At 32.9% G+C, this 16,421-nt stretch overlaps 4 protein-coding genes across 5 annotated transcripts in view; 2 read left to right on the plus strand and 2 right to left on the minus strand.

Moving 5' to 3' along the window:
• Window positions 1–243: 243 nt before the first annotated feature.
• On the plus strand, window positions 244–4,604 carry Dhx15 (DEAH-box helicase 15). 2 transcript variants are annotated; one of them, XM_065361789.1, is made up of 15 exons: window positions 244–392; window positions 478–593; window positions 685–717; window positions 794–865; window positions 946–1,086; window positions 1,146–1,322; window positions 1,400–1,601; window positions 1,686–1,862; window positions 1,939–2,193; window positions 2,265–2,523; window positions 2,600–2,791; window positions 3,070–3,192; window positions 3,429–3,619; window positions 3,696–3,858; window positions 3,944–4,604. In XM_065361789.1, exons 2-15 carry the CDS (start codon window positions 544–546, stop codon window positions 4,069–4,071), a joined length of 2,163 nt encoding a protein of 720 aa, XP_065217861.1. In that variant the 5' UTR covers window positions 244–392; window positions 478–543; the 3' UTR covers window positions 4,072–4,604. The 2 variants fall into 2 exon arrangements, with proteins under 2 accessions (XP_065217861.1, XP_065217860.1); XM_065361788.1 differs by having other exon boundaries at window positions 310–593.
• Window positions 4,605–4,733: 129 nt separating this feature from the next.
• On the minus strand, window positions 4,734–6,381 carry Roe1 (grpE protein homolog, mitochondrial Roe1). The gene is made up of 6 exons (XM_065361794.1): window positions 6,153–6,381; window positions 5,908–6,091; window positions 5,727–5,840; window positions 5,295–5,414; window positions 5,139–5,222; window positions 4,734–5,067 (listed from the first exon to the last, which is right to left on the minus strand). The coding sequence occupies exons 1-6, from the start codon at window positions 6,239–6,241 to the stop codon at window positions 4,963–4,965; spliced, it is 696 nt and encodes a 231-aa protein (XP_065217866.1). The 5' UTR covers window positions 6,242–6,381; the 3' UTR covers window positions 4,734–4,962.
• A 2,876-nt stretch (window positions 6,382–9,257) lies between these two features.
• On the plus strand, window positions 9,258–10,069 carry LOC135843783 (basic-leucine zipper transcription factor A-like). Its single transcript, XM_065361796.1, has 2 exons — window positions 9,258–9,446; window positions 9,526–10,069. The coding sequence occupies exons 1-2, from the start codon at window positions 9,420–9,422 to the stop codon at window positions 9,985–9,987; spliced, it is 489 nt and encodes a 162-aa protein (XP_065217868.1). The 5' UTR covers window positions 9,258–9,419; the 3' UTR covers window positions 9,988–10,069.
• An 851-nt stretch (window positions 10,070–10,920) lies between these two features.
• LOC135843780 (neuropeptide Y receptor type 6-like) overlaps window positions 10,921–16,421 on the minus strand; it is a 137,299-nt gene continuing 131,798 nt past the window's right edge. Inside the window, exons 7-8 of the mRNA XM_065361792.1 lie at window positions 14,706–14,907; window positions 10,921–14,621 (exon numbers count right to left, since the gene is read on the minus strand). Of these exons, the coding sequence (XP_065217864.1) occupies window positions 14,715–14,907 (193 nt within the window). The 3' untranslated portion in view covers window positions 10,921–14,621; window positions 14,706–14,714. The remainder of the gene's footprint in view (window positions 14,622–14,705; window positions 14,908–16,421) is intronic.

The raw sequence follows: 16,421 nt of genomic DNA on the forward strand, positions 1-16,421 counted from the left end.
TGGTCTGTGAAAATTGATCGCGTTTGCCTATCTTTTTACCTATTTACATCCGATGGGTGAAAAATTTGTTTTTAAAGATGTTTTGTGAGAAAAGGTGAAATTTTTTACGTAATTTTATTACAAAATTTCCATTTTAAAGCTTTGAAATGGTCATAAATTTCTTTTGTTCAGTTTAATACGCTCAAATTTGAATGTAAGCTCATGTGAAATTCGGTTCATTAACCACCATTGTTTACTTTGAAGTTTGAACACGCCTTGATCAGAAGAATGTTGCGCGTGCGCGAATCAATCCATTTTTCGATGCAATTTTTTATTTCAAGGAGAAGGAGAAAACAATTTATGGATGTGAGAATAATAAAATGCGCATTTACTTATTTATTTATTAACTTATTGTGAGTTTTTTTAATTAGAATGTGGACTAGTGCTTTCGTAAATTGCTGCAATGAATATACGGTAGTTGATAATTTGCTGTTACAGTGTTGTTTCATCTTGCTGTAGAACTCAGTTTTTTGATCGTGGTTTGCTGTATTTACATTCGTACACATGGCGAAGCGACGGATTGATATAATTGACCCGTATATTACGAAGAAACAGTAAGATTCATTAGTTTTTATCGTTTCCCTTCTATCTATGTCACTGATACAGTCATTCATAGATATATTAACGCGATTTTCTGTTTCACAGGAGTAAATCTTTTGAACTCGGAGAAGCCAGTGGGTAAGTGTTTATTTTCTGTTTGTGAGTCATTCGATTTAATAATCAAATCATTTTCTGATAAAATTTTGTTATGTAGGTCGAGTAGATTTCAAAAACCTTCGCTCTCCGTCCAGACAAATCCGTTTACTGGTCTACCTTATACACCGAGGTGAGTGAATTTGTAATGATATGTGTTATGTTTACTGTACTTCGATATTTTTTTTTCAATGTCTGACGATATTTTCATAGATACTATGAATTCCTTAAGAAACGATTGTCATTGCCAGTTTTCGAATACCGTGAAGAGTTTATGAGATTGCTCGCTCAAAACCAAGTTATCGTATTGGTCGGTGAAACTGGTTCTGGTAAAACAACTCAAATACCACAATGGTAAGTTACCGAAATTGAATACACTCTGGTTGAGAATTTCACTAACAGAATCGTTCTAGGTGCGTGGAATTCTCTCGATCTATGGGCAAAAAATCGGTAGCATGTACACAACCGAGAAGAGTAGCTGCTATGTCGGTAGCTCAACGTGTATCCGAAGAAATGGACGTGTGTTTGGGTCAAGAAGTCGGTTATTGTATCAGATTTGAAGATTGCTCATCAGCCAAGACTTGTTTAAAGTATGTTTCTTTCCTTTTTTTTTTTGGTAATAATTCAGTTGATGTTTCTGTGGTGTAACGTGGATTATTGATTTTAGGTACATGACTGATGGTATGTTACTTCGTGAAGGCATGTCAGATCCTATGCTCGAAAACTATCAAGTTATATTACTCGACGAAGCTCACGAAAGAACTTTGGCTACCGATATACTTATGGGTGTTTTGAAAGAGATTATTAAACAAAGAGCTGATTTGAAATTGGTTATTATGTCTGCTACTTTGGATGCTGGTAAATTTCAAGTACGTTGATGGATTCTTCATTACCCCTGTGTAGCAATTGTTTTGTTTATTTTTCGTATATTAATCGAGATTATTTTTCTGTAGCAATATTTTGATAACGCTCCTCTTATGAACGTACCCGGACGAACCCATCCTGTAGAAATCTTCTACACACCCGAACCAGAACGTGATTATTTAGAAGCTGCGATCAGAACAGTAATACAAATCCATATGTGCGAAGAAGTTGCCGGTGATGTGTTGCTTTTCTTAACTGGACAAGAAGTAATGCTCAGTTCACCCCTTCCTAAGAACAGTGTTTATTTTTTCAAGGTACTAACTCTCCTATTGTTTTGTACAGGAAATTGAAGAAGCTTGTAAACGAATAAAACGCGAAATTGATAATCTTGGGCCGGATGTCGGTGATTTAAAATGTATCCCGTTGTATTCGACATTGCCACCGAATCTACAACAACGTATTTTTGAGCCAGCACCTCCGAATAAATCGAACGGTGCTATTGGAAGGAAAGTGGTAGTATCAACCAATATCGCCGAAACATCTCTAACCATCGATGGTGTCGTGTTTGTAATTGATCCAGGATTCGCTAAACAAAAAGTAAGGTTTCATAATCATTTTTTGGCACTGCTACGATATACCTCTGTGTAACGAGTCGTTTCTCTCAACAGGTGTATAATCCCAGAATTCGAGTAGAGTCTTTGCTCGTGTCACCGATTAGTAAAGCTTCTGCGCAACAAAGAGCCGGTCGTGCTGGACGTACCAGGCCAGGAAAATGTTTCAGATTGTATACGGAAAAAGCGTACAAAAACGAGATGCAAGATAACACGTATCCTGAAATTTTAAGATCGAATTTGGGATCAGTGGTGCTTCAATTGAAAAAACTCGGAATCGACGACCTGGTTCATTTTGATTTCATGGATCCTCCTGGTAAATTGTTTGCTCTTCGATGTGTGTGTCTTGATTTCACGAGCTTCAATTTAATCATTTTATTTTTTTATCACAGCTCCAGAAACTTTGATGAGAGCTTTGGAATTACTGAATTATCTCGCAGCCTTGGACGACGATGGTAACTTGACCGATTTAGGATCAGTTATGGCAGAATTTCCGCTAGATCCACAGCTGGCTAAAATGTTGATTGCATCTTGCACCTTGAATTGTTCCAACGAAATATTATCCATCACAGCCATGTTGTCAGGTAATGCTCGTGATTAGAAGTTTTACTTCGAGTAAAAACAATCAGAAAAATTATCCCTATCGCGTCATATTTCCCCTTTGAGATTATCAGAATCTTGCTACTATTTAAAATTTTCGCTTCCAATTTCGATATCGTTAGTATTTTTTAATTTAAATATTAACCATATAGTAGCAAGATTCTAATTTAGTGTTAGGTGATGTAGGTTTGTTGGTAGCGGTTTATTAAAAGTGGACGGATGGCTGGGATCTGCTCCCGTCCTTTCCCCCACTCTTATTTAGTTCCACAGTGTTTCGTCAGACCCAATGAAGCGAAAAAACCAGCCGATGATGCTAAAATGAGATTCGCTCATATCGACGGTGATCATCTGACGTTGCTGAATGTGTATCACGCTTTCAAACAGAGTAAGTGTACAGTTCATATTTTTATGCTGTATTATGGGGTATTAAGGTGTGATGTTTTTGCTGAGAATTTCTATAGTTGATCAAATTATCACCAGGTAATCATTTTACAGAATCTCGGTGTCCAGGCCACTGAGTTCATAATGATCGAGATCTCTTATTGATCTGAGACTTTTCTAAGTTTGTGTAATTTGAAATTTATCGAAGACGATTCTAATATGCTGGATTGTTTACTTTAGATGCCGAAGACCCTCAATGGTGTTACGATAATTTCATTAATTATCGGTCTCTCAAATCGGGAGATAACGTTAGACAACAGTTATCACGTATTATGGATCGGTTCAAGTTACGAAGAACGTCGACCGATTTCACATCCAAAGATTACTACGTCAACATTAGGAAAGCTTTGGTGACCGGATTCTTCATGCAGGTAATGTGTCTTTTGAAAAAATATTAGTGCAAATTTTGAGATAGGGTTATTTTATGTAATTTTTTTGGGTCTACAGGTCGCACATTTAGAACGTGCTGGACACTATTTGACCATCAAAGATAATCAAGTTGTACAGCTGCATCCATCCACCTGTTTGGATCATAAGCCCGAATGGGTTATTTATAACGAATTCGTATTAACGACCAAAAACTACATTAGAACTGTGACCGATGTCAAACGTAAGCACATCTTTTTCTTTCATCATCGATAATCTAAATAGATTGAATTTTTGCTTAATATGAATTTTTTTCTACCATGTTGCAGCTGAATGGCTATTAAAACAAGCTCCTCAGTACTACGATCTCGATAATTTCCCAACTTGCGAAGCAAAAAAACAGCTGGACCAGATTCGAGACCGAATGGAATCGAGACAGTATCAAGAGAAATTTTAAATAGCGTTATCCATCGTCGATGTATTGTTTGTATTCGTGTTTAGGTTATTATTTATTGTTTATGGAATCGAAAAAGGTCCTTGGAGTAGGACCTTGGACGTAAAAGACCCTTCTTGTTCACGACGCGAGTTCAGTAGGAACACTGTTCAGTTACATGAGAGAAATTCAAAGTATTTTTGGTGTTTCAAGCGAGATTTTCCATTTTGTATTTTTTATTTTTCTGAACGAAGCTTCACGAGTCACCACACGTGGTTTTTCTTGTTTTTATGTCACGCCCAGCACTTAATTTTTTCAACTCTTTATTCCGATCGTAGAAATGAAATTTTCTGTGTTCGTGTGACGAGGATTTTCGGTGTATTACTTCATGAAATATTTTATCGGTTTAATGATTCGTTTATGTTCCTACTTGGCGCGTTGTTTTCATGGTTTCAGTTAAAGAATAGGTATAATAAGGATGTAATTGTGTAATTTTCATTTTGTACACATTGATTTAATAGTAAGAAATGCTTTAATATAATGTTTCCATATTTAAATGCGTACCGAGTGTTTTCTGTATCGTTTTGTCGAGTGAAATTGTTACACCGTATTATGGTGTTTCATTTCTCTTTTCATTACATTTCGTAGGTTTTAATTTTTCGAAAAACGAACTGACTGATACGACCTTTCTTCAAAATAATTTATTCTGGTAATTGATAAGTTTTCTTGAGACACAAAAGGCATAAAAATCATTCAAAATAAATACGACCACTAAAAAACTCGAATATGTATGTTCCAGCATTACGTAACATAAAACCATCCAACATTTGTACACATTTTACGTAATCCTTAGAATAAAAAATCCTGGAATATTAACTAGGTAGGGAACGTTCCTCAAGTTGCCAACGTAAATTTTCACTTCGACACTCCAACCAAGGCAGGTCGTATCACTCTCTCGTGCAATTTGTATCCGGTTTTTGAGACTACCACAACGGTTCCGGCTGGTTTACCTTCGACTTCCTATAAAGCAGAAGAAATAAAAAATAAATAAATGATGGAGACATTTTTTAAAAAAAATAAGATCATCGTACTTGTTCGAATAGGGCTTCGTGGTAATTAGGATTGAATTTTTCATCGAGTGGGTTGACCACTTCTAGACCATGTCGAGTGAAAACCTAATAAAATCGAGAATGATTAGATAAGGGAAGAATTGTTCTAGAGATTACAGTTAATGAACTGCTACTTACACTTTTCAAAATCGTTTCTGTCATCGTTAGTCCTTCGTAGAGGTTCTTTAAATGCGGATTATTATCGGTTACTTCTTCCTTAGGTACACATTCGGTGGCTTTATTTAAAACATCGGCTACCTACGGATTCCATCGACACAGATTAGATTAGATAAACGAATGAAGCCAGAGCTGGATTTTTTCAACGAGGAGAAATAAGAAGATTTACGTTTCTAGGGAGATAATCCGCTACATTATCTCCCGCTCGCTAATCGCTCGGTGGATAAACTAGCGATTTTCTCCCTTAAAAACGTAAAATATATTATGGAACAAGGGAAATAATGTGATCTTCAACCATTTTGAGTTACTTCCCTCGCTTCGCTCGGGAAATAAACCTCAAAATTTGTTGAAAATCACATTATCTCCCTAGTTGCATAATCTACTATTATTTACCTCTAGTAAATCTTTACAGAAACCTTGGATACCGAATAATTTAGCTTCCTCGACTTGTTTCTGGAATCGTTTACGAATATTTTCATTCTCGGCTAAAGCCCGTCGGTATTTATCCTGCGAAATGATCACACCCTCAGTTAACAGATACTCATCAATGTAACGAGATACATTCAATACTTACATTGATTTCATCACGATTCTGTTGCATTTCTTGTAAAGCTTTGAGCAAGTCGTCGACTTCTTTTTTAGCAGGACTATCGGATTCTGCAGCTTGTGCCGATGAATCGTTCTGTGATTCTGCTTGTGCTTCTTTACGACGAGTCAACGAACTCCATATACTTCGGAAACTCGAATAAGTAGGATACCTGGAAAAATTTTGGTCGATAAGAGAGTAATTTCGAGAAGTGATGAAAATGAAATAAGTACCTGGTTATCGAAGTGGTTTTTACGTTCAGTACACTGTTATCCACCAGAAGAATGCGGCCAGCTCGTAGGATTAATGGTAACGAAGACATCTTAATGTGAAAAAATCATATAAATTTAACGCACTGAGGAATATAATTAAATGAAATGAAACACTCGAAACTGTAAAGTGTAGATTGTAATTTTTACTCAACCTTGCAACATCCGAAATTGAACATTATTTTTTTTACTGTACGAATTTTGTTGATTTGCAAGAAGAAATTTTTGAGCAGCGTTGGTTTGAAAAAGTAAGAATCAGTGTGGCCTGACGTAAGATGAAAAATTTTCAACAAAAGTCATCAAAACTCAAGCAACTCAAAAGTCAAAACTCAAAACTTCAAAAGTCAAAAATACAAAATATTCAAAATGGAAAGTCAGACTTAGTCAGACCGAAGGTCAAGACTGTCAAGAGTCAAGAGGTCAACTCAAAAGTCAAAACCAAAACTTCAAAAAGCACTTGGAATCAGCCAATCAGAAACGAGTTCAAAGCAGATTTTCAAAAGAATCGGGAATCTGGATTTTATTTTGGAAGTGTTTACTGTTTTTTAAAATCTCTTTTTTAGTTTTTTTCATTTTTTCAACACTTTTGAGATAAGATAATGAGATAACATTCACCAATTTTTCAAAACCGCAAGCCTTCTTTTTCGAAGTAAAATCCAAAATCCAATTCTCTAAAATCTGCCAAAATCCGCGTTAAATAAAAGAACACATCTTCGGAATTCTGATGTTGCAAGTTGCAACTTACAACTTGCAAGTTGCAAAAGGTTGGGTTGAGTAAAATTACAATTTTACAGTTTCGATTTCGATGGTTTCATTCTTTCATTTCATTTTAATTATTAATTATTAACTCAAAATATTCAAAATGAAAAGTCAGAAGGTCAAGAGGTCAACTCAAAACCAAAACTTCAAAAAGCACTTGAGAATCAGCCAATCAGAAACGAGTTCAAAACATCAAAACTTCAAACTTCAAAATGTTCAAATCTCAAAATAAATTTTAAAAATTCCAACAGAAAAAAAAAGTTCAATAATTTCGGAATTCGGATGTTGCAACTCGCAAAGCTGCAAAAGGTTGGTTGGGTTGAGTAAAATTACAGTTTTATTTTACAGTTTCGATTTCGATGGTTTCATTTCATTTTAATTATTTATTATTTATTCATTCACACTTCGAACAGATCCCTTAGGATTATTTAAAAGTGCATAAAGAGATAACTTGAGATGAGACTGAAATACAAATTGAAATTACAAAATAGTTTGTTGAATCCCCGTTTTGCCTAATGCCTTTTTACGTTCGGTTCGAACACAATTTATTCGAATGTGTCAGAGAAGTTGCCTACTTTCAAGTTTCAACGCATAAAAATTACTCGAAATGTTGGGGTTTTTCATTTCAATAAAAATTTCATTTTGATTTTTAAAGGTTATTTATTTTATTATCGATTTAAATTGACTCAATTCGAGATTGCTGTTGGTGAGTTTGATATTATGAATCAACTATGTTCACTTTCCTCCCACTCAAATTACATTTTCAGCAATTCGTACGTATTTCAACTTTCAAGTTAAAATTTGGTAAGTTAGCATCCCTGACTGAAATAAATTGAGATGAATTGTAAATTTTGTAATCATCATCGATTGAAATTGATTCAGTTTGAGATTACTGCTGGTAAATTTGATATTTATTTAAGTTCGCCCCTACTTCTTTCTCCTCTCTCAAACACTTCGAATATTGAGATATTGACACGTATGTAGAAGAAACATTGATTAAGGAATATAATTTTGATGTTGAGCTTTAAATTTTTTTTTTCTTCTTTTGAAAAGAATTAGTTTTTAACGATAAAATTTATTTAATTCGAGATTGCTCCAGGTGAATTTCATGTTCAAGAGTTTCAAAAACATACACTTTGGTATGTCGCCAGTCGCATGACATTTGAGTTTATTTTTGAATTTTGTTGCTCCCCCCCTCCTCAACCCATCGAATGCCATATTTAATGGCGAAATCGTCATTTATAATGCGAAATTATTGTTGTTTTTTTTTGTTATTTAAGGACTATGAGTAGTTTTCGAGGGGAAAATGAACTACGTATACCTACCAACCTACCTACACACTACACATGAATCACATGATTTAAACTGTAGAATTGATCAATTTTGACTCGTGGTGTACTTTTTGATGATTTTTTGAATTTTTTTTGTTCGAATAAAATATTATTGTGTTAATTTCGGTACTTACCTTTACTCATTAAGAAGTTTCCAGTTCAGTGAAAGTATCGGTGAGCTTGATCTGCATCAGTGATTCATTTTTCACTAATTACGTTGGAAATACTTACTTTTTGGAAATTAATGAAATAAAATGTATGAATAATTTTAGGTATCAGAAATTAAATGCTTACATTGTCAGCATATGCCCAGACTTTTTTTTTTTTTTTTTTTTTTTTTTGAAGAAAAATCCCAAACAAACAGGTAGGTAAGTAAGTATACATACCTATTTTATTCTCACAACACGTTCACTTTCAAATTTTCAATTCACTCAACAAAATTCATTCCGCCGAATAAAATTAACTCAAGGATTAAGATTCAAAAACAAATTCTCATCGCAATATTATTATTCGAATAATGGTCACAGCACACTGGTTATTTACTCTATTTCATAACTTTTCTGCGAACTGCATCTTATTCTCTTATGGAAGTATAAATTTGATCCAGGTACCGATAAAACACAATCAATTGCTCTTCATGCAATGAATACAAATAGACTTAATCTACCATCTTTATACGCGTTATGACTCGTCTAAGCTTTCATTTATAAAAACCAATATCTCCATCGAACAGTAACAGTACCTACCTAGATTTGCTAAATACGTAATGGAGCCAATAAACATTAAACCATGTAGGGTTCATCCGACTCGCGAGGACGCAGGAATAAAATTTCAATCTGTTAAAATTACGTAATGTTTACCTTCGAAGAAAGTAAGTGAAAGTTCAAAAGCGGTAGAATATCCTCGTACCTTGACAGAGTTTATATAATGAATTTGGTCGCGTGTACAGCTCGTTGGTGTATTCTTTGGTTTTAAATTAGTTGGGCTGGATGCCAGGCGGTTCGATGAATCAATAGGACATTGTGTGATGCCATTTGCTTCCATATATAAGAACGAATAAGTATCATATGAGATGGTTATTAGTCTACGAGTACGTAACTGTAACAATTGACCGATCAAATTAATACCTATCTACTTCGATATGTTTCGCGTTACTTCTTTCATCGTTGTAAGTATTTTAAAATTCGGACTTTCATAATTCGTACGATAAAATATTTTTCTAATTTTTATTTCTCGTAAATTTACAGCTGTGTTTGTTATTTTCACTATGCCACTGTGTGCATCAACCTTACCAACAACTGGGCCCTCAAAGATACGAAATAGAAGAAGATCCAGCCAAACAATCCGTACCAGCTTCCTATCATAGAACTATACTAGCTCCTAAACAAGCTTACGACCAGAATCAACTCAACCAATACTACCAATTACAGCAATTAAACCAACTAAATCAACTCCAACAACAACAAGCAGCTGCTGCAGCTGGTAATCCGCAGAATCATCAGTATCTGGCATCTTTGCAACAATTCTACGCTGCTTCGAAACAACCTCAGAATGCTTATTCGGCTGCTCCGGCTGCTCAGTCTCAATACGTTCCTCAGCAAGCTGCTCAACAGCAAGGGTATCCTCAGCCTTTAGGAGTGCTCTATTCGGCCGCATCTGATGTGTCGCAGTTTCAATTTAGCGGTAATGGTGTTAATTATTCTTTCTAATGTGATCTACACTCGACTAATATTAACTAATTAATTAATTGATTTTTTATACTTTTTTATAATTAAACGATATTTTTTTAAATGGTTTTTTTTTTTCGTATTCCGACTTACTTTTTAAATTCAGTTTAAATATTCGATCGTATAAAAACAAATTAAAAACAGAATTGCTTCAGTGATTTTGAAAATTCGATGCAAACTACCTACCTAACTGCAATAAAAAAATACCACTCTTTTTGTTCAAGTAAGAAAATTAATTTTATACGAGTACTTTTTTATTCCTCAAAAAAATCGTTCATTTTTTTTAATATAAAAAAAATTAGCCATTTTTTGCTGAAATAAATTGCATAGCGCAAATTGTCTTTACGTGTCACTAAAACGAAATACGTCAATTTTGCCGGACGTTTCCTTCAGTAGAAAGTAATTTTGCACCCAAGAAAAGAAATTTGTCAAGAATAAGGTTATTATTTTTTTACAACCTTTTCACTTCGTATTTCAATATTACATTCGCCTGCGAAAACCTACTAGGTAGTTGTAAAACTTGATGCATTTTTATCCATAAAAAATCTACTTTTATCGTATTTTCTTCCCCTATTCGTTGCATCGTATTGTGAAAACTTGGCTCGACTTCGATACGTTACCTTTGCAGGAAGAAAAAATGTTATTTATTAAATGTTTATAATGTGCAATTTGTCGAAAACTCACTAGACGCTTATTATATAGTTACTCGATATTGAATACGGATTTTATCGTTTTGAATTGTTGAAGACGAATAGGTACCTATTTAAAAAATGAATCGAAATTCCAATTCTACGAATTAAAGTTTTAATTTATGATAGAGGTGCTCAAAGGCAACACTGAGAATTCTAAATCGGTAATTTGGAACATGGGGCCTTCTTCTGATGACTCAAGAACAACAAAAAAAAATCAATAACATCAACAAGCAAAAAATTATTTATTTTAATTATACGATCACACATAACTGCAGAGACGCATTCGAGATTTCAGAATAAGGAGGGAGGAGGAGATGGTGTTCAAAAATTTCAAATAGGTTGGGTAAGTAGATTGCACCAAATTTGTTAAGAAATGGATAAAAAAATTAAACAGAAGAGTATGTAAGTAAATTTATTTGTACGTACTTCCAACTTCTGAATATATTATATCTAAAGCTGATACCCACCCCCACCCCCACTCCAACCCCATCCCCCTTCATTTTGTACCATTAGAAAATAATCTTGTGTCATTTTTCAATCGTTTAGAGATGGTTTCGAGTCGCTCTGAAGCTTTTGTAGTAAAATTTCCAATTTCTTGGTTCTGAAAAAATCTCATTAAAAAGAGCTCAGAAAATACAAATTTGGCATCATGTTGAATAAATAAATCAAAATTTACTCGAATTTGAGACAAAACACGAATGAAATTTTCATCCCCAAAAAAATCTTATCGCAATTTCGACGCATTCCGAAGCCATCAGCAGATTTTGAAATACATATCAGGATTTCGAAAAATTAATAAAGATAGCACAAAAATTACATTTTGAACCATTTTTCATTTCAAAAAAAAAAAAAAAAAAAAAAAAAAATAGACAGAGAAAAGTTGACTTTCGAGATACGAGTAGATTGATCGCAATTTCAACTCCTTTGCTCATTTAGCAGATTTGCAGATTTTTCTAATTTTTAAACAATCTTCCAATACACAAAATAAAATGGTAAAATTTCATCACATTGAGGCGAAAACCGAAATTTTGACCTACAAAATCCATTTGTCGTAATTTCAAGCCATTTTACAATTTTAAAGATTTTTCGGATTTTCCAATTTTTTCAAAATTTTATAAAAGGGCCCGAAAAAAATCATAATTTCTTGCTTCGTTTCCCATGCAAAAAATAATATGATGAAATTTAAACAAATTAGGACCAATAAACTGAAATTTTTTCATCTGAAATCTACTGATCGCAATTTTGAAGCATTTTGGGTTCCTCAGCAGGTTTCTTAGGCATCATAATTGTCAAAATTTGATCAAATTGTAGTGGAAAACTGAAATTCTGTCTTCTAAGATCGATTCGATGGTCTCTATTATGAGACATTCTGGAGCTTGCAGTGAATTTTTGTAATTCTCAAGTTTCAAAATATTTTATGATAAAAGAAGCTTCGAAATTCAAAATTGCTTCAATTGCCAGAAAAAAAGTTGATAAAAATCACTTTCGGTATAAGGCCTCTAAAATCAATTAATCGCAATTGCGAACTATTCCGAAGCTTGAGGCAGATTTTTGGAAATTCCAGTTTTCGATAATTTAATAAAAATGACATAAAATAATAATTCAAATTGAACCCATTTTTCATTTAAAAAAAAATTAATATTATAAGCCAAAATGAAGAAAGTAATGAAATTTTGAACAACGAAATCAATTATAAAAAAAATACTAAAAATATCAACATTTGACCGATGCCCACGAGAGAGAAATTTGAACGGATCCGAGATAAAAAAATTGAAATATTTACCTCCAAAATTGATTGGTCGCAATTTTGAGACATTCTGGGGCCTGCAGCAGATTTTTGAGTTCACAAATTTTCAATAAAAAATCTTCAAAATTTGTTTCATTTCATTTAAAAAAATTTAAAAAAGTTGAAAAATTCAAATTCGACTTCATTTTTTATACAAACTCAAAATTTCATTAAATTTAGGAATAAAACTGAAATTTCGAACTCCAAAATCGATTATTCACACTTTCGAATAATTTTGAAACGTTGATCAGATTTTGGGATTTTCTGGTTTCCAAAGAATCCCATAAAAATGACCAAGAAATTCAAAATTTGGTTCGTTTCCCACACCGGTTTTCCAAAAAAAAAATCTCGTAGAAAGGACCTAAACGTTTAGATTCATTTTGTACGAAACGTTAAAAAATCAATCAAAGTGAGCTAAAAAAACCAAAATTTTGCCCCCAAAAATCACTTCGATTTTTAAATTATTCAGTTTTCATAAAATCCTATCAAAAATGCTCAAAATTAATCCAAGTTCCATAAAGTAATTTGAAATTAGATCACATCACATTAGAAACTGAAACGTTGACTTTAAAAAATTATTTTCCTTCGTTTCGAACCGTTTTGAAGACTCACAAAAAATTTGTCAATTTTCATGTTCCCAAAAAATCATAAAAAAAGGCTTCAAACTTCTTTGACTCATTTCTCAGTTGTCTCTGCTGAATTTAAATTCTCAGGTATTTAAATTCAATACATAAACTGAGACAGAAAATTGAACCTTCACAATCGATTAGTAGCTTTTGGATTTTCTGTACTTTCAAAAATTTAATACAAATGAGTCAAAAATTCAGATTCCACTCATTTAATATAAATGAATCCAAATTTCATCAAATTATCTAAAATATAGGTAAAATTAGTACATCTGTGAATTTTCTAATTTCTAAAGAAAGACTTCAAAAATTCCAATCTAGCACATTTACTACAAAACAATTCAAGTTTTTAATTTTAATGTCGTTAGTATTTACGGATTTGACCCCATAAAGATTTATTTCAAAAAATACACTTCAACTCTATCGAATTTCGAAGATCAAAAATGACTAATGAACCAAATTTCAACTTCAAATTTCCAAAAATTCTCTAGAAATAAATCGAAAAATGAAATCCAACACATTACAAAGGTCGCAGATGCTGGTTGTTGAACATTCAACCGCTTCCATTCAGAGAGGGGGGGAGAAAAGGGTATGCAAAATTATTATATTGTTCATTTTTCAAATTAACTCAAAAAAAAAGCACAAATTTAGCAATACGTAAAGGTTCAAAGAGAGAGGGGCAACATTTGTCCGTACTTCTCGAACACGTCGCTGCGCAACTGGATATTTTATCACAATTACAAACACTTTTGATAATTCCATCGATCACACCAAAAAACCAGAACTCTTCGTAACGAATAAGTACAATTATTAGTACAAATATCAAATACGTATGATAAAATGCTCGTTATACAAACATTAGCAAGCACACTTAAAAAGACCATAATTTCAATATTATACAAATTCCCATTCAGAATGGTACTAAAAAAAAGTGTATAAACACAAAAAAAAATTACATCAAAAGGTAAAAGCTGTAGTAAGTAGGTAATAACATCGAATAATAAAAATACAAAAGTGGGTATTGGCATTTAGGTAGTACGAGTAGTATTTTGTGCTCGAGATATCTCAGAAACTGAATTTCGACAAAATAAGACCATCCATCCATTTCGACTATTCTCGCGATGAGAGATTGAATAGCGTCGAAATTAATAATCAGCTCTCTCAGGGAACCTTTATTCAGTTAGTAATTTATAATGACGATATTTTAGAGATATTTTTTTTTTGTTTTTTGTTTTTCGAAAGAGACCTTTTGTTACGTACACCAACACCTTTAGGATAATTTCGATAAAAAAAAAAAACATTTCTAATTTGTAATTCCTATGGCTCTCTAATTAGCGCAGTCGAATCGATAATCCGTACTCTTTCGAAAGGGGTTTCGAATACACCGAGCGTATAATTATTGTAACCTTGCCACGGCTCATTAAAAATTGACACTTTGGCGCGTAAAAAAATTACAAACCTCGATGATGACGGCGATATCCACGTGAAAAAACCGAGACCAAGACGAGAATACTGAAACACGACGAGATGGACATACATAAATTAATACGTAAATCAACGATTCAATCGCAGAATTCACTCTCTCGATTTACTTACCTTTCTATTTCAATTTCGAGTTTTCAAATATGGTCGATCTCGATCAGACTGTGCACCGACTTCGGTAGATAAAGTAGTCGCGCTCGGATGCGAAATGTAAGCAACGTTCGCGAAATTCTCCTCCAATTCGAAACTCCTGTCGTACACGCTGCTTCGTCTTTTGCACAGGTTTAAATAACTCTTCAAAATATTTTTATCTTCGCTGAAAAAAACAAAAAAACAAAAGGGGTTAATTTGATTTCCAGTATTAAATACGTAGGTAGAGGTACGTTCGAAATGAACATTTTAATCATCGTAAGTATGTATTTGTACGACTATACGATCCCAAATAAGGGCGTTTCTCTCTTTGGCAACTTTCCACAACGCGATAATTTAATTCGAGGGTATAACTAGAAAAAAAAATCGGAAACCATATTAAAAACTTTTAAAAAATGAAATTACTTTTTACTTCCTTCTGGTTATTATTTTTTTCTTTGTTTTCATAAAAAAAAGAATCACTGCTCAGTGCTCATTCGTGCATAAAGCGTTCGTAAAAAAAAATTGTAGAAATCAGTTTTTTAAATGAAAAGTTTTCCAGTTTTTTTCCTTATGAATATTTTGATTGAGAACAATTCGTAATCGAGGGGAAAGAAAGGAGTCTGGCAGAATAATTTTTAGAACGTAATGAAAAAAATTAAAAGATAATGCAAAAAAACACCACCGAGAAAAAAATTGCAGGTATATTGATCTAAATTTTCAATTTTGGAGGAACTTTTAAAAATTCATAGTCGACTCATTTTACGAGAAAAAAAATCAAAATTTGATTTCCGATGATGAAAGTATAAATTTGGTCAAATCACAACATTTTCACGAACATTAAAAAAAAATGTTCATCATATTTTTAATCAATTTTTCACGTTGCACTTTTTCCAAATTTCCACTACTTTCCCATCAGAGTGGTAAAAAATCACAACTTTTTCACTACTTCACTACCGACTTTCAAAATCATCACCTATTGGACAACGTGTTGAAGCAGGACAAAATCAGGGCTTCTGATAAAAGGACAGTTTTTCAAATGTTTCAATTTGATGGAAGGGAAGGGAGGGTCTAAATTAATTCAAGTTGTAATTCTTCCCAATCAATCCATTTTCAAAGAGAACTGGAAAAAATTGGGGGAAAAATTCAATAAAGAATAATTGAAAAATTACAAAATTGGATTTCAAAAATGGAAAACTGGAAAAAAGCAAGACTTCTATGAAAATTTTGGTTAAAAAACGAGACTTTTTTCAGTCAATTTCTGCAAAAAAGGGATTTTTTGATAACTTTGGCAAAACTACCTATAGGAATTCTTTTTAGTATATTTGACAAAAAATAGGACTTTTTGATAATTTTTGCGAAAAACTGGACTTCTCTATGAATTTTGTTGAAAGCATGACTTTTTTCTGACAATTTTTGACAGAAACAGGACCATCTTGACAATTTTAGCAAGAAATAGAACTTGAAAATTTGAACGAAAACAGAAACTTTTTGACAATGGAGGCACAAAATTTGAACGAAAACAAAAACTTTTTGACAATGGAGGCACAAATCAAAATTTTTCTGGATAACTTTGACAGTAAAAAGACTATTCTTTGACAATATCTGACAAAAAACAGGATTTTGGAATTTTTTAAAAATTTTTGGCAAAAAGAACAGGATTTAAAATTTTGAAAAAAAATGACATTTCTGACAAATTTT

This window comes from Planococcus citri, chromosome 4, assembly GCF_950023065.1.
Source record: "Planococcus citri chromosome 4, ihPlaCitr1.1, whole genome shotgun sequence".
NCBI classification, from domain to species: Eukaryota; Metazoa; Arthropoda; class Insecta; order Hemiptera; family Pseudococcidae; genus Planococcus; species Planococcus citri.

What these genes read in the sequence shown, in the direction of transcription:
- Dhx15 (XM_065361789.1), top strand. Translation starts at nt 544, where the DNA reads ATGGCGAAGCGACGGATTGATATAATTGACCCGTATATTACGAAGAAA. An exon ending in TCAGCCAAGACTTGTTTAAA is followed by an intron (nt 1,323 to 1,399) that starts GTATGTTTCTTT and finishes TATTGATTTTAG; the next exon opens with GTACATGACTGATGGTATGT. An exon ending in TGATTTCATGGATCCTCCTG is followed by an intron (nt 2,524 to 2,599) that starts GTAAATTGTTTG and finishes TTTTTATCACAG; the next exon opens with CTCCAGAAACTTTGATGAGA.
- Roe1 (XM_065361794.1), bottom strand. Translation starts at nt 6,241, where the DNA reads ATGTCTTCGTTACCATTAATCCTACGAGCTGGCCGCATTCTTCTGGTG. An exon ending in AAAACCACTTCGATAACCAG is followed by an intron (nt 6,092 to 6,152) that starts GTACTTATTTCA and finishes AAATTTTTCCAG; the next exon opens with GTATCCTACTTATTCGAGTT. An exon ending in ACGAAGCCCTATTCGAACAA is followed by an intron (nt 5,068 to 5,138) that starts GTACGATGATCT and finishes TCTGCTTTATAG; the next exon opens with GAAGTCGAAGGTAAACCAGC.
- LOC135843783 (XM_065361796.1), top strand. Translation starts at nt 9,420, where the DNA reads ATGTTTCGCGTTACTTCTTTCATCGTT. An exon ending in GCGTTACTTCTTTCATCGTT is followed by an intron (nt 9,447 to 9,525) that starts GTAAGTATTTTA and finishes GTAAATTTACAG; the next exon opens with CTGTGTTTGTTATTTTCACT.